Genomic DNA, 16,512 nt, shown 5'->3' on the forward strand with positions numbered 1-16,512 from the left:
TGGGAAGGAAAATACTGCCCACTGTGCCTGGTTGGCTACTGAGGGGGCAGATGAGCAGGGGCACTGCGGACCAGCATGGGAAATGATGCTTTTTGGCAAAACAAGCCCAATCTGGGGTGCACAGCATGACCGCAGCCAGGGTAGAGGCTTCTGAGCAGCTGTAAGCTGCTGCCTCCTCACCACGTCCTTCAGCTGCGGAGATGAGGAAGGGATCAGCCTGATTCCCAAGGCCAGGGGGGTCACAGACCCCGCAGGCTGCAGCCACTCGGCCTCCAGGCAAATGTGAAAAGAGAGAAGGCAGGAAAACTGGCAGAGACCCAGGCAAGCCCAGGAGGGCAGAGCAGGCTCCCATGCAGAGGTCAAGGGTACTCAAAGCCCGAACTGCCGCAGAGGGAAACACATCTCCAGGTGCAGGAGGGACACGAGCCCTGCATGAACCCAGCCAACACGCTGCTAAAAATGACAGCTTCCCTTTTTGACTTTTGCAATACTTTCCCTCTGAGGCCATAAAACCCACTAACACTCAGCCAGGACAGCCCAGGCTTGCAAACGCCTCCACTTTATCCGGATGAACTGCGCTGGGTAATTTGTGGGGTAGAGCAACCTCACTGCTGCCCCCCGACAATGAGGATTTTATGAAGGAAAACCCTCCTCTGCGAGCAGATGGCCCATCCCAGCAGAGCGGACACCCCAAAGCCCTGCCAAGGTCCCCCCCGTCCCTGCGCCCACTGCTACCCACCCAGCTCGGCGCTCTGCTGCGGGGCGGCCGCCTCCTCGTTGTTGGCTTCGTTCGCCATGGAGCGGGTGATGCGGCCTTTGCGCCTGCCCTGGCTGTTGGCGGTTTTGCGACCTTTGGAGGTAACAGTTTCTTTCTCATCGTTATCTTCCCCGGACGTGTCGTCGTTCTTGTCCCTGCAAAAACAGGGAGGGAAATAAAAACGTTGTTGGGTTGGTCTGATTTTTAGGTCAAGCAATTATTTCTCTGCACGTGTTTGGGGATGTTGGGTTTTTCGTTGGGTTTTTTTTTTGTTGTTGGTCTTTTAGGGGGGCAGGTCTGCATTTTTTTTTGCACACGCAGGCTCTTTTCCTGGCTGGGAGCGGGCTGGATTGGCGGTGGGGTGATTTGCGGCGGGGTTTTCTTTCTGCAGCTGGCTGCAGCTCCACCACCAAGTGCACGCAGAGACCTGACGGAGACAGGTTTAATGCCAGACCATTCAAATTCATCCCTGCCTCCTCCTCATTTATCTTCCTGAAAGGGACCTGCTGGTAAATGTCTTCGCAACCTAGATATAATGAAGCCAGATGTTCTTTTAAACCAAGTATTAAGCCCATTACAGATAGCTAGCGGTCTGCGTGCCAACCTTTCCCCACCACGGCTCTGATGCTCCCCGTTCGCTGTGCGGGAGGCAGAGCTGGCTGAAGCCCTTCATCTGGGAGTGCTCACGTTGACATCAATAACGCTAAAGGTGAAGTGCCACGCTTGGCTGCACCCAGACTGCTCCTCCGACTCCCAGCGGCTCTCACAACAACAAAACAAGCTAGAGGATCAGAGGGGCTTTGTGGGTCAATTGGGTTTATATATAAAAAAAAGCACAACATATCAGAGTTGCTTTCCCGGTTTGGGAGCAGCAGGGAAGAGGAATGAAGAGGAGAGCAAGCTCTGCCCTTCCCTCCGTGCAGAGGAGATGAGGTGGGTCCTGCACAGCAGGCAGCCCTGGACCACACCGCATCCCAACCACTGCAGCCCCAGCCCGACGCCCAGCCAGGCAGGGAGCGTTGTCCTTACTTTGTCAGTTCTTCTTTGTCATTTTCTGTTTCCTGCTTGTCTTCCTCTTTCTCTCCCTCCTTCTCCTTTTCTTTCTCTTTTTCATCTTTCTCTTCTTGGCTGCTCCGGGGCATTTGCTGCTGCTGCTGCAAAACAAGGGATGTAAAACAAAACAATTGCTCAGTGCTGAGGCGGATACATCACAGCACCTGGGCCAACCTAAACAAACGCAGTGAAACAATGCTGGGGGGCGAACGGCCAAGAGGAAAAAGCGCTGCAGGCAGAGGGTATGGGCAGGGTGCTTTCAGAGGCCACAGGGTCGAAAGCTTTCCGGGGAGATCAGAGATAGTTTGGGATCAGGCATGGCATATGCACTTTGGCTCCCATTCCAGGCAGCGGGACAGCCCCGGCAGCTCCCCCGGGGTCAGGCAGCAAGCAGGGACCCGAGGGGGGGAAGGCAGAGGTGAGAACAACCCCCCTGTTCCCTGCAGATAACAGCTCAGCAACATCGGTCGCAATTTGCACCCAGTGGGATCCATTTTGCTGAAGCACGAAGGAGACAGAGACGCCCCAAGGCTCAGTGATACCAACGCTGGGATCTTTTTCAACTCTATGATTTTTATCCCAAGCACCTAACGTGTCTCTCAGGAAAGTTTATGGGCCCCTTATCACTGAGAAGGGAAGATTCCCAGCTCCTTGCCTGCTCCGTACCACCTGGCACCCCCGGTGGGGCCGTGCACCCAACCGCCCCAACGCTGCTGCTCGGACCAAAGGCGCTGCGGTACCCGAGGGAGGGACACGGCGATTATAATAGTTCTGGATTTTGTTTCAACAGCTGCAGGAAGGAGGATGCTGGGGAGGCCTAGTTCCCCTGACCTCCCTTCCCTCTGGCGACCGGCAAATGAGAGGCATTTCATAGAGAAATAGAAATTAGAGACGGAAATGATTTATTAAACCATCCTGCTCCTGGCTAATACAAAGCTGCTTGCTCCAGGAAACCCACCCGGGCTCGCCCGGCCCCTGCCCAAGCTGCAGGGCTTCCACCACCCCTCAGAAAAGGGTTCAGTGATGTAATGGGGGAAATTACCCTAAAGTGGGTTTATCAGCAGAAAGTATGATCCTAGGTGGCCTGGTATGGCTGGCAGCTGTTCAGCAAGTGGGGATGAGGTGTCCCCGCATCCCTCGAGCCAGTGGGACTGGCCCATCCCCGATCCACAGGAACTGGGAGGCTGCCTCGAACACGAGCGTCCCCAAAGCGGTGCTGGGTGCAAGCTAAACCCTCTGCCCCCACAGGCTGGTGGTAAAATGAGAAGTGTGGAGCTGTCGAAATGGGCTTTGGAGCAGTTTTACGAGAAAGCTGCTGATTCTTTCAGGCCCCAGTTCAACACAAATCCTTAAAACACAGGCGCTACCGTCACCAAAACCCCGGGAACTTTCAGTTCCTCCTTGCATGGGGGGAGGCAGTTGTGCCACCAGGACCCTCCCTTGGCAAGGCAGGCTTGGCCAGCCCCTGTGGCACCTTCACATACCAAACACACCCCTAAGCATCAGCTCACACCCCCGTCACACCCCCAGGAACGGCTCCATGGGATGCAGGGCTGGGAGGATCCAGAGGAGGGGGAGCTGGGAAACAGCTGGGATGAGTACTCGGTCGCTTAAGATTTTCCAGAGTCCATAAATCTCTACAGCTTGGGGAACGGGATGTCTCCAGCCAAGGAACAGCATTGTACCCAGCATGCCAGGCACTGTCCTCACCAGCCCCCAAGCCCGGGGAGAAGGAGGGGGGCAGCCAGCAGGGCTGCCGGGACCAGGCAGGCAGGCCCGTGCTGGTGGCAGAGGAGCAAGGAGCATCTGTCAGGCGTTTCCCCAGCGCTGCCCTGAGCTCTCTGACTCCCTGAGCCACACCGTGGTGACCCCCAAGCGTGGGCTCAGCCCAGGTGAGGTGAGGGCTGTGACTTCCGAGGGCCGGGTGGGGAGCAGGGCAGGTTCTGCCCCAGCCCTGGCCACCACCACCCACCCCTGTTCCCATCACCAAGCATTTCAGCAAGGGAGGGGAGCCCAGATGAATTTCACAGTATTTCTACCACCTCGCTGTGAATATTTTCTTTTGAGGGATGAGGGAAACCCTGCATCCCAGAGATCCCAGCTCCCTGGGACATACACCCAACTGTCCAGACATAAATCCAGCGCAACCACATGAGTCCCTGCTCCAGCATCAGGCTGGTGTGGGCTCCCAAGGGAAGCTTCAGCATCCTCTCATCTTGTCTCCACGCTCGTTTGAACCAGGGGGCTGTCATCCCAAGCAGCCATTGCAGCTCTTCCCCAGAGGAGACGGCTGGGATGGTGACAATGCTAAGGAGCTCCCTGTGCCAGCCTGCAAAAGCAGAGGTGGAAAGGCAGGGAGAGATGCGAGCAGCCGCGGAAGCTCACGCTGCAACACAGGTGCTTCCCCGCAGCTCTGACACAACCACGATGGGCAAACCCTGCTGGCCTGGCTTCAGTAGGTCACTGTGCATCCCCCTCCTCCTGCAGGTTTCAAGCCCAGCCCGGTAGGACATCAAATTAGGGCTTCTCCCACCACAGAGGAGCATCTTGATCCAAGGATGCCCTCTAGTGATTGCCCTGCTCTGGCCCGGGCCTGCTGCCAGGGGCGAGAGCCAGCTGGGCGCAGCACCCTGTGCACAGTGTGATGGGACAGGACAGCTCTTACCTGCCTGCCCTCTCCCGTCAGGATGAACGGCATAAATTGGGCAGCATCGTCACCATGAGGCCATGGCAGGGGAAAACTGTCCCCAGCTCCACCTGTGGCTGCATTCATGTTTTCATCTGAAGAAGGCTCCTAGCCAAATGTTGCTTTGAACCCTCCCTGGCAGACGTGCAGTGACGGCTCATCTCCTGGGCTAGGGCTCGGCTACATGGTGAGGCACCCCTCAAACACACTGGGAAGCACCTCTGGGGATGGCCACGCTCAGGAATGCCACCTTACATCCCACTCGGGGGTACGTGCTGGGATGGAGGCTGTGGGGCTGGTTGAAGCACCCAGAGCCCTGTAGGGGAGCAGGCACCCCGGGGATCCAAACAAAGCCATGTGAGAGCTCAGCCACAAACAGCACGTGGAGAAAGGAGGTGGGACACCCCACTGGGGACTGACCACAGCAACCACCTCGGCCCATCCACGCTACATGCTCTACCCCAAACCTCAGAGCAGTCGGCATCAGAGCCGGACCACAGCATGGCACAGCACTGGGAAGTCACAGCCGGGAACCCGCGAGCCGGCCAGTCCCCCGCTCCCGGCACACGGCTGCCCCCGCGGTGCACGGGGAGGTTATTCTTAGCCCTGGACGTAGACCAGCTCTGGATGATTCAAGAGACGGGACGCCATCCCAAAGTGTGACAGGCCAGGAAATGCTTCCCCAATTACCAGCCGATGTTTCCCTCTGATTCACGCTGCCCTGGTTAGAGGTGGACTGGCAGGTGGGTCAGCTTGTAGTGGACAAGCCAAAGGCTAGCGCCAAAATTGCTCGGCTCCCGGCAAGTTAAACCTCTCCCCAGCTACATCCCTGTCCCCCTGGGGATAAGGCACCCCACCTCCTGGAGGCAAAGCAGGTACGTGCTCCCCACCGTGCACAATAAGGTGAAGGGATGTGCCCGAGGCCAGGGAAGATGCCTGTGGCAGAGGGCAGGGCTGTCCCTCCCATCCCTCCCTCCCAGGTCAGACACTAACTGCCAGACCGCCCTTCCTCCTCAGCAACACTGCTGCTTGTTTTTGCTGCCGACACATCCTGTTTATTTAAAAAGGCCGCAAGACAAAAATCGCATGTGGGACGCGTGAGCGAGAGGCCGATCCTGCTCCGAGTCCACGGGATGGGCGGCCTCCTTCCCCGCGTGCTCCCCATGCTCCGGCGTGAGCTGCTCCGTAATTACAAACATCTGCTCACCTCTACCCCAATTTCCCACCGGCCCCGGAGCAGCTGGAGAGGAGCAGATCGCTGCCAGCCCTCCTGAGAACACCGCATGTGCCGCCGGCCACCCCCTCGCTGGGGCCCGTGGGCAGGCACGCACACTCGCCCCAGCGCCCGGCTCCCCTCCGGAGCGACACGGCTCACCCTGCCCGGCCAGCAACATCGGGCTGGCACGTCATGGGGATTTCAGCCGCTCTAAAGCTCCAGCTCCAAGCGCGCTTTTGGGAGACACCGACTTCCAGGTAGGTCCCGGACACCAAAATACTGGCACTGCTGAGAACCGACCAACTCGCTGCACCTCCCGGCAGCGGGTCTGGCTGGGAGAAAGCCCCGGCGAGGAAGAGGTGCAGCTCCTCCCACTCTGTTTACTTCCTTTGCCGAGGCACTGCCTGCTTCTGGAAGCCGGACTGGAGGGCAGGAGGAGGTGGGGGAAGCAGCTCCCCACCTTCGCCCTCCCCAGCCCCGCCAGAGATGCCTGTTGCCTTGGCACAGAGACAGTGAAACCAGCCAGAAACCCCTTCGAGCCGGTGGCACGTTCCCCGCCTCTGAAGCGCCCTTCTCGCACGCTCACCGAGAGCTCCAGACCCTCGCTGCCCCCCAAATCACTCACCTCCCCGCTCCCCGGCTCCCGCGAGCGGCCGGTCCCCGACAGCCCCATCGCCGGCTCCTGGCCCCTGCTCACCGCCCAGCCATCCGGGCGCGCTGTGCCTTACATTCTCCGGCTCTGAAGGCTTCCTGACGATTTGCATAGTTAAGCCGTAAACTAACCACAACATTCCTCTTATGATTTTGCAATCTGCTGGAATAACGTGGTCGCTCTAAGTCAAGTCGATGAATCATCATCTATAAACCACAGCTCTCGTCACCGGGGCTCTCAGTGCTGGCTGCAGCCAGCGTGATTAATCCGCCAGGATGCCAAGCTTAACCTGCGGCGCGGGGCTATTTATTTTCCAAACTTGCAAACCTCCGGAAAATGACTGCTCCTGCCTTCCCCATCCCCCCTGCAGCGAGATGTGCTGGGCTGTGGAAGGGGATTGGGGACCACGCCAGAGCCTCGCTGCCTGCACGGTGTCCTGGCGTTATCTGCTGGACCATGCACCTTGCAACTGAGGCACCCGTGCCCTCTCCCAGTCCCTTCTCACTCCCTGCTCTGCAGCACCCTCAAAATATGCACCGAAACACCACTGTTGCCAGCCTGGCTCTGTTCCCCAGTCCTGGTCCTGCTGGGGACAGGCACAGCCACCATTTTACAGCAACTCTCCCTGTGAGGTTTAGCTGAGCTCACACCCATTCCTGCCCTGGAACCAGCAGCTCCTGCCACTCCCAGACACCCTGGATGTGCTGGTGGGGAACCAGCTCGGGTCATGGTGTCGGTACCAAGTGAGAGCTCATCCCCAGGCCCAAGTGCCAGCTGGGGTGACATCTCTGTCTCATGGCTGGTTTTGAGGGCAAACTGGCTGCATGGGGGATGCCATTTGGCTGCCAACAGGCACGTCACCTCTGCTGCTGTCATTACAGTGCCCTGGGCTCTAACAGGAAATGAACACACCACAGAAGCCAGCAACTCCTGTTTGCTCCCTTAAATCAGGAGGGAGCGATCCACAACCCTCCATGTCCTCGTGCAGAGGGGAACGTGTGTGCCAGGCTGAGCTGCGAGGCAACTCATTTCAGTGCTGCTCAACCCATCCCCGGGCACCGCAGGCAGCAAGCTCCGGGGTTTTGGCTCAAAGGTGGTTTGCAGCCCTCGCCACAGGCTCACCGCAGCAGCGTGGTGACGCATGCCAACCCTCTCCCCACCACGTCACACCAAAGTCTGCCTCGACAGGGCCTTTGGAGGGAGCTGCGCCCTGCCGGCGCGAGCCCTGTCCCCTCCAGCAACCCGGAGCACCCGCTCGGCCGTGCCGCCTCTCCCGCACGCAGGGTGCCGGCTCCTCGCTTCTCCCGCGGGTGACTTCAGATCAATGGCATTTATGATGTTCTCCAGGGGCACTCGGCTGTGGAGCAGGCTCAGGCCGAGGTCATTGCACGCAATCAGGGAGTTGCAAATTAAAACCAGCTCGAGATAAGCCCAAGACAAAAGGCCTTCACTACACTGGCCAGGAATGCCTGGGGTTTGCTTTGCTGCTTCTCCAGGAGCCTCGGCACGCCTGTGATGGCCACGTGCGTGCATGGGTGCCTGCTGGCATCACCCTGAACACCCCACGGGCTCTGGTACGGCACCGCAGGGCAGGACGCACTGTGCTCTTTGTGGCACAGCCAGCGGGGCTCGGCACCCGGCTCCCACCCCTCTCCCCAGCCCCGCGGGGCACTGAGCAGAACAGCTCTGCCAGGAGCAGGGCTGGCGCCATGTAGCCTTGGCTCGGGAGTATCCTCCCTCCTCCACCACCCACATCCAATGGATGGCTTAGAAATACAGGTATGTATCATGTAGGCGACTCCCAGGGCTCAGAGCCTCTGATCCGATGGTCTGGAACGCCTCAGCCCTCGCTGCCACCCACCACAATACAGCCTGGCTTCTCATGACCGTGCACGGCACCCTCCGCTCATGGGAGAAACCACAAAGCAAAACAAGCCACTGCCAAAACAACAAGGAGAGGAAGAGGAATGTCTGCCGGCGACTTGGCTTTGATCACTCACGTCCTGGGGCTGGGTTTGATGCTCTTGGCTGCGGAAGCAAGTTGAAAAATCAAAGGGCCAGGCTTGGATTTGATAAGGACAACGATAGCGAGCATGGGGCTTGCTCGGTTCAGCTCTGACCGTGACGGCCCGGAGCTGTGCTGCTCCTTCGACGGTAAACAACAACTCTGCAAGACAGCAATCATTATATGGCAGAGATGGAAAACGCCAGGGCCATGCCTGACACCCTGGGAGGCAGCAAACAGGCCCCACGAACGCTCGCCAGTGCAGCTCTCCAGCACCGCAGGCCACAAACCACAGCCCAGTGCCAGCAGCAAAGCGCCGGCAGCCGCAGCTGGGCTGCCTTGCCCTGCTGTGCCGTGGGACAGCCCAGTGCCACCTCCCAGGCTGCCGGTCCCGAGGACGAGGAGGGGGCCAGCTGCGGGACTGCAGAGACTCCAGACCGCAGCATGACCGTGGCCGGTGTGTTCACCCGAGCACGGGCTCATCTTGGGTGGCACCAGGAGCCTGTTGGGCAGTGGCCCCTGCTCGGCTCAGCCCAGCCCAGCGGGCACTGACGCCTTCCCACTGCTCACTCCTTGATCTCAGTGAAGCACAGAAGTGATTTTTACAGGACCCTGCTCATTCGGATCCCTCCTTAAATCACCGAGGGCTTTTCCATAAGAGGAAATGTTTCTTTTCTGGGTTGCTGCTGAGTTTTTTAAAAGCAATTTGATTGCTCGCAAAGGGAAAATGACCCGAGGGGAAGAGAGAGTGAAGTTTGGAAGCAATGGAGATGAGCCCCTGCACTGTCCCAGGCGGAGAACATGTGTTTTCTCTTCCCCGTGGTTTGCTTTACCCTGCTCTCTCCTGCTCACAGTCCTCGGGCCAATGCTGACCCACTCCGAGCCCTGCCAACAGCAGAAGGTGCTGGGTCGGTGGCTCGTGGGACGCAGGGCAGCATCCATGAACACTGCAGGCTCACCAGGGGCAAAAGCAAGCCCCGTATCCTCACAGAAGCAGCTTTCTCCAGGATTTTCAGCTGTGCCTGCTTTAAAAAGCGACTTAGCAATGACGCGACCTATCTCCCGTCTGTGCCCAGGCAAACCTGGATTGCAACAACGATAAAACAACTCATCCCAAAATCCAACCACTTCTGCCACTCCCTGTCCTGCTGGGAAGGTGCTGCAGGTTCCCCGTGGGGATGGTAATGCCCAGCCTGGATCCCAAACCCCCATCCCAGGGAGTACTCACGTGGGTGCAGGCGTGCTGGAGCGCTCGCCAGGAGGATGCATCGACCTGCTGCTGGAGAAACACGAGTCCAAACTTAAGGGCCAACCACAGCTGGTGGGGGTTTACCTCACTTTTAAGTGACTATTTTATTATCGCTAACTGCAGATGCGATTAAGCTGCACGGAAGAGCTCGGCTGTGGTGGCCACAGAGTCCATCAGCAAGTGGTCCATTGGCAGCCCGTGCTGGTGCTGCCCTGGAGGGAAGTGGCTGCGTGTCCCTCCCTGCCAGTGCCCGTCCCTGCTCTGAGCCCACAGGTCTCCCGGCCGTCCCTGCGCTGCCAGCAGCCCTCGAGGCTGCGCTGGGACCTGGGGACGCAGCAGCCATCCTCCTGTGGCAACGCATCCTTCGATTCTTTTTCCAAATATGGCCACATCATTCTCATTTAATCACCCCCAAAACTGCAGTTGGGAATTTTAGGAATGTGAGTTTCCATTGTGTTTGCCTGATTATGCTGCCCGGAGGCGTGGCAGGGCTGCGGGAAAGCTGCAACCCCCTTGGAATGGGGGAATGGGCACGATGCACCTCACAGGGCACACCTGGGGGACAAGGTTTGGGAGCAATGGGAGCCCAGACTGAAAGAGCAGGCCCCAGCGGAGGGTTACAGGATCGGTATCAGCTCAAACACTGCCCTGTCTCACCCACCTCTGTGCAGGCCCCCCAGTGCTCAGCCTCACCCGGAGGCAGTGACAGCACCCGGGTGACAGCCCTCTACCAGCCTCGGTGCCTGGCAATCTCGGCTCCCCGGCGAGGGCAGGCAGATGGTCCCGTTTCGAGGCACGGAGGCAAACGTGGGCCCTGGCAGAGAGCCTTTAGCCAAGTACAGGACAGGCCGCAGACTCCAAGCCCTCACCCGTGAGCCCCCCAGCACTGTTGTCAGGCTACCCTGTGAGCGGCCAAATGCCCAGGCTACGCCGAGCTGTAGGAAAAGCACGAGAGATGGGTGTTCTCCCAGAAACTACCACTTTTCCTGATTGAGACAAGTTACTCTGCAAGTTGTATACCGCCAAGCTGTCAAGCAAGACTTGCTGCCTCCTGACACGCTCCAGCACAACCCTCTGTGCTCACGTGAAGCCCGCTGCTTTCCATGAGGATGGTTTTGAACCACTTTTGAGGATTCTAGGGGTTAGCTGGTTTTGTCTGGATTTTTTTTGGCTACGAGGAGATGTAGATTTAAATAGAGCCTGCACAGAGCAGCACACACATAAGCACCTAAGGTATAAACGCTCTGCAAGACGTTTCTCCCCATGAGGCCACACTCAAGAAGGATCAGGACCACGGGGGTGTGGCCAGGTTTAATTTCTTTTCATGGATCCTGCAGCCTCAGCCTGGCTGGGCGGGTTTCCCCAGCCACCAGCAGTGCTGTCACACTGCAGACCTGTCCAGAAAATGAGCCAAATTCAACCCCTTTTGGGTCCCAGCAGAGAGCCGACCCGGCCCAACCTGCACATGATGGCAGGATGAGGCAGAGACGAGGGACAAGACAGCAGCTGGGGGACAGACAGCGAGCAGGGCCACCTCACAGCAACATCCCACTGGCAGAAGACAAATCTGTGCCCCCACACTGACATCTCAGGCATCATGTCCAACCAGGCAAACTGCTCCATTACAGACTGCTCCACAGATAGTTTCAGTATGCTTTAAAATACAGCGCTCAAGTCAGCACAGGCTTAAATGCTTGCAAAATAATTTATTGGTATTTGTGGCAGCAAAGTTTACTGGCCACATCCAGGACTGTTTCTGGATGATGTGCTGCATTATTAAACCAGGATTTTATGACAAGTATCTCCCCACGTCTGAAAGAGAAGTTGTCAAATCCTTTGACACCAATGAGGAGCCACTCCCTGGATTGATAATTGAATGCTTCCCAGAAATAAAGATCATTCACCTCGTTAGCCGGCGTGGTTAACGGAGCAGGGGCACAAGCACAATTTGTGGTGTAAAAGGCAGTTTGCTGAGCTCTGGACTTGATCCTCGCAGGAGAGGTGATGGCAGGGCAAGGCTGGACCACGGCCGGTGCTCTGCTCCTGCAGCGGGGTCGGGGTGCACAGAGCACCAAAGTCACGGGCAGGCAGCGCCCGCCTGCCAGCCCGAGCCCTGCCAGCCCCTGCCAACCCCGCCGCCTGGGACGGCGCTTCCGTGAAAAAAGTAAATGGGTTGTTTATAAAAATCCAGGCTGGGGCTGTTTATCCTCGTCGGCGAGGGGAATGGTTTGTGTTTGGGGAGGGCGGGACAGCTGGCGGGACGGATAATTCGATTTGGGTTTTGGCAGGGGGCAGGGAAGAGGGTGGGCCTGGGAAAGGCCGTCGGCCCTGGCAGGGGACCGCGCCGGCTGCCCGGGCAGGTCACGCCTGAGCCCCCGCCCCGCTAGCAGGGCTCCGGCGCTGCTCCCCGACGGAGGGGGGGTCTGGGCGGCTCCGTTCCCCCCGGAGCGAGTCCTCGAAAGCATCAGCCCTAACACATGGGGCCCGTTCGCCAGGGAATACGTGAGCGCCGTCTGACAGCAGCGCCGAGGGAGACCGGCATGACGGCACGTCCTGCGGGCCGCGTCCGTCCACCCCGGCGCATGACTTCATCCCGCCCTGAGTCATCCCCGGGGCGGGCAGGCGGCTCCTCCGGCCGCCCATCACCGCGGCCGGCCGACCCCAGTGCATCGGCCTGGCGGGAGGGTCGCCCGCCTCCCCATCCCGGCACCGCCTGGGATCCCCACGGCTTCTCCACCTCGGGAATTCACCGGCACCACCGCGGGAAGCGTAACCGGAATGCTGCGGCCACGCCACTGCCACGTGGGCAACGCCACTCCAAAATCAAAGCCAATCTATTCGGGAATCAAAACCCCGCGCTCCGCATGGAATAATTATATTGAAATAAAGTCACTTTTCTTCCAGCACGGTTTCAGCCCAACACTTGCGCTCCCGCAGCCCGGCTGAACAGCTTGCCCGAAGAGCGAAGCACATGGCGCTAATTGCCGAGCTTCAATTTTTGTGCCCCTCGCTACAGAATTGGGGGCGTTCGCAGAGAGATGCTCTTTGAAATACCCTGAAGAGCGACTGCAACAGCCCCCCAGGCAACACATCCGCGCAAGGGCCTTTCATTACAAACTTATGCAAATTTATGCTTATTACTGTACACTGAGTATTGGATCAAATCATTTTACCATGACTCAAACTTTTTCCTTTTTTTTTTTTTTTCAATGAGAAATTACACGCTTGGAAGTTATTCCTCTTCCCATTGATTCCTCCCTTTCAGGGTTAAATGGCATTTTCCATACCCATACACAGAGGATTATTTTAGAAGGGATCTTCATCTCAGGAGCCTGAATATTATGCATAATGATCCCTCAGATGCGTGCGCCTTTCATTCATCGGCACTGGGGAAGGCGGCGTGCCGGGAGCATGCGCCCTGTCTCAGAACGGGTGGCTGCTCGGTTTTCTGACAAACTGGAAGCAGAATCATGTGAAGTCCCTGCTCTTGGCAGGAGATTTTTAGCAATAAGTAGCAGCTTTATGAGGAATATCCTTTGCCAGGGGACCATCAGCCAGGGAGCAGTGGGATTCTTATTTTTTTAATGGACTTTTAATAAGTAGGCCACAATGATAATCTTGACACCAGAGTAGCTTTATTTCTATGTGTAATTATCTCCACTTCGTTCTCAAGCTCCCTGCTGCCTCCAAGAGCAAATAAGACCCCCAACCTCTCCGTGAGAAAAAGAGCAGGAAAACAGCATCGGGCCACTTGAAACATTATTTGTATCAGACCTCATCCACTCCTCTCATCCAACATAAAAGTCAACCTCTCCTCTAAATTAATTAAATCTCACTTTTGGCGTTTAACTGCTTGAACCCTTAGCAGCAGGAGGATCCACGCTCGGATCACAGGCAGTGCTGGGAAGGCAGCACCATGTCTCCTGGTGCTGTAGGAGGACCCTTCACAGCCCTGTCTCCTCCCTGCACGCTGCCCATCCCCGTGCTGTCCCACTGCCCCTCCTGTCCTTCAACCCGTCACCGGTGGCTGAGACTGGATTGGTGAAGGCAGAGTCCCCAGCGCTGGGGCAACCCAGTGCCCCTGCTCCCCAGCCACAGCCCTGACTCTTTGCAAGGCCACAGGAGGGACCTACAGGGGGCCAAAAGTAATCCAGGACCCTCTGGGAACAAGCAAGGATGACCCACAGCCAAGGTGCTGGCTGAGCCTCCGGGACGGGTTATTCCCAGACGAGCACACCTTCTGCAGTCGCAGGCAGAATTTGACCTGCTTCTAAAGAGACTCACTAAGCAGAAATCCCACCAGGAGCATCCCTCCGGATTTGCCAGTATCTGACCTCTCCCGTGCTGGTCTGAGCAGCTGCGTGCTGACCCAGCCTGGCCTGGAGAAAGCAGGTCCCATCAGCACCACTCCCAGAGGAGACCCCATCTCCCCCAGAGCAGGGTTCTGGGGTGCAAGGCAGATGCTCCACCACTCCCACTGGTTTCTGGCAGGACTCGCACAGAACATATTTTCAGTACCTGAAAATGTCACCCTCAATCAACTTTCTCCCCAGCACAGCCTCTCTCTGCAGCACGGACCCGGCCGTGCCACCCCGCCAGCAGCGTGCCCTTCCCAAGCCTGCACACAGGCTCTTCCAGCGCTCCTGCACGCAGCCTCACAGGAAACGGATGCAAGCGATGCATGGAAACACTGGGGGTATCACCGCACAGAATGTGCATCTCAACATCCCTGAAGATCTTGGGGGGAGAGCTGCTCCAGGCTGTATGCAGCATCTCCTGTTCTATACCCCTCTCCTACTGCTACTTGTGCAGCCAGCACTTGGCTCTTAAAGCTTGTCTGAACACCCCACCCTCCACCTGAGCATCAGTCACGGGAAATATTCACTGTTTCGCTGCCCCCCCAGCATCATGGATCTGACTCTTCTTTCAAAATCAATAACATTCTGGTCAATCTCTGCTCCAGTGGAGGTGCAATCCACTCCCTTCAGTGCCCAGCAGCCTCCCTCTTAATATTGCTTTTCCCTGCTTGCAAAAACTGTCCTGTCTTTTACTACGGTTTGGAAGCAAGACCCTGCTTCCAAAGGCTGGCACTGACCAAGTCTCCAAAGGGCAGCACATGATCTCCACTGCCCAGGCTGGACCAGACCCATCAGCGAGAGAAAGCATCATGGGAAATTCTGCAGTTAGCGACGCTGTGGATACTTTTAAAAACTAAAATACAAATAGTACCTGCTGGGCACAGGATGGGCAGGTCTGTGGCTGCAGGGGTAGGTACAGATGCAGAGCAGAGTGTTAGATTGCTTCTCTCCCTCCACACTTGTTACTTGTTCAACTTAACATTGAAACCAGAATGAGCTGTGCTAAATGTCTCCACTGCTAACAAGAAACAAATGTGGCCTCATGTTCTAGTTGCTGTGATCTAACAAAACAGACCATGGTAAACACTATAAAAATGTACTGGAGGGAACCACCCTGTGTTTGCTGGGAGAGGGACTGGATAATCTAATAGGGCTTTATCCATCTCTAATGTCTCTGAAAAAAAGAAGGGAAAATTGGGCCCCGTCCATGACATTCGTCATGTGCTAGCTATTCTGATGTCTTAATGCTGCAGAAATCAAATTGGAGAGAGGCTACCTATCTGCCTCCCAATCAGGATCTAGACCCAAGTGCTGCTTTTTATGGCCATGCAGCATGAGGAGCAGCTGATGTCAGTGGTGGCACGGGCCAGGCCAGTTTTTCCAACCCTATCCCCACGTTATCTGGAGAGATCCTCCCTTTACAGTCACCTCACTCTCCTCATGATGTGGATAACCGCTCACTTTACAGACCTGAGGATCCACCAGTGGGACCTTCATCTGGCTGGAAGCATTCACAGAGACAAGGTATCTGCCCAAACGGTTACCACTTATCTGGGTACCTGGGTATTGTGGTATCAGCAGCAACACTGCGTGGTCATGTCTAGATCGGTATCTTGGCCATGGTAACGGCAAGGGCTGATTCACTCACCTACTCCAGGCACCTCGTGGTGCTCTGGGTACCTGCCTGGCCCTTAACCAAAGGGTTAAGGGTCTCCTCTAGCTTCAGCACCCAATCTGTCAGCCCCCACGGGGATCTCAGACACCCTCTGGCTCATCAGACAGCTTTATATGCCTCTGCTTGGGCCATCACCAGAAGCCACTGCCACCTAAGTCACACTCCTCCCATACCTCTGCCCGCAGGAAGAGGCATGGGCAGGCTCCCCAAGGCAGGAGCACCCCCATCCAGCCCCCAGCAGCCCCATTCCCACATGCCGGCTGCCATCGCTGGAGGGGAGAAACAGGCCCCACTTGGTTCTCACACAGAGCTGCAGGCTGCACGGGCAACCCCATGCTACTCCTGACGCCTGGCCAGGTTTTCTGCATTCAATCCATCCCCTTTTTTCAAGCATCTTGGGTTTGCTGTTTGCTTTTTTAAAGCTACTGTGACCTTGGCACGGAGACGGACAAACATCAACTGCCAGAAAACAGCATGTTCTGAAAAGCTACACAGAGCAAAACCACAGCCCCATCACAGTCTGCAAGCAAGATCTCCATCTGGAAAGGGGAGAAAAGCAGCATTTGGGGGGCTCAGAGAAAGTGCTGCTGCTCAGCCCAAGGGACAGTGTTTCCATGTGCTCTTACCTGGCCCTTCCCGCGCCGCCGGTAATTCCTTCTTACAAGGTTTTTGTAATTCTCATTCTTCTTGGTCAGGTAGTAATACAGGACGCAGTCTGCCACCGTCTGCAACGACAGGGACAAGTCAGAGAACAGGAGGTGCCATCCCCTCGTGCTGTTGGGGTGCAGATCTACCGGAGCAGCGATCAGGCCCTGCCATCGCCAGCTCTGCTCCTGCTTCTGAAGACCTGCAGCCTTCCCC

At 57.1% G+C, this 16,512-nt stretch overlaps 1 protein-coding gene across 1 annotated transcript in view; it reads right to left on the bottom strand.

The window, feature by feature from the left end:
* Positions 1–16,512, bottom strand: part of NCOR2 (nuclear receptor corepressor 2) — a 255,287-nt gene that overhangs the window by 61,654 nt on the left and 177,121 nt on the right. The window contains exons 14-16 of the mRNA XM_074921112.1: positions 16,278–16,376; positions 1,787–1,911; positions 740–912 (exon numbers count right to left, since the gene is read on the bottom strand). Of these exons, the coding sequence (XP_074777213.1) occupies positions 740–912; positions 1,787–1,911; positions 16,278–16,376 (397 nt within the window). The remainder of the gene's footprint in view (positions 1–739; positions 913–1,786; positions 1,912–16,277; positions 16,377–16,512) is intronic.

This window comes from Athene noctua, chromosome 17 (genome assembly GCF_965140245.1).
Source record: "Athene noctua chromosome 17, bAthNoc1.hap1.1, whole genome shotgun sequence".
Lineage (NCBI taxonomy): Eukaryota > Metazoa > Chordata > Aves > Strigiformes > Strigidae > Athene > Athene noctua.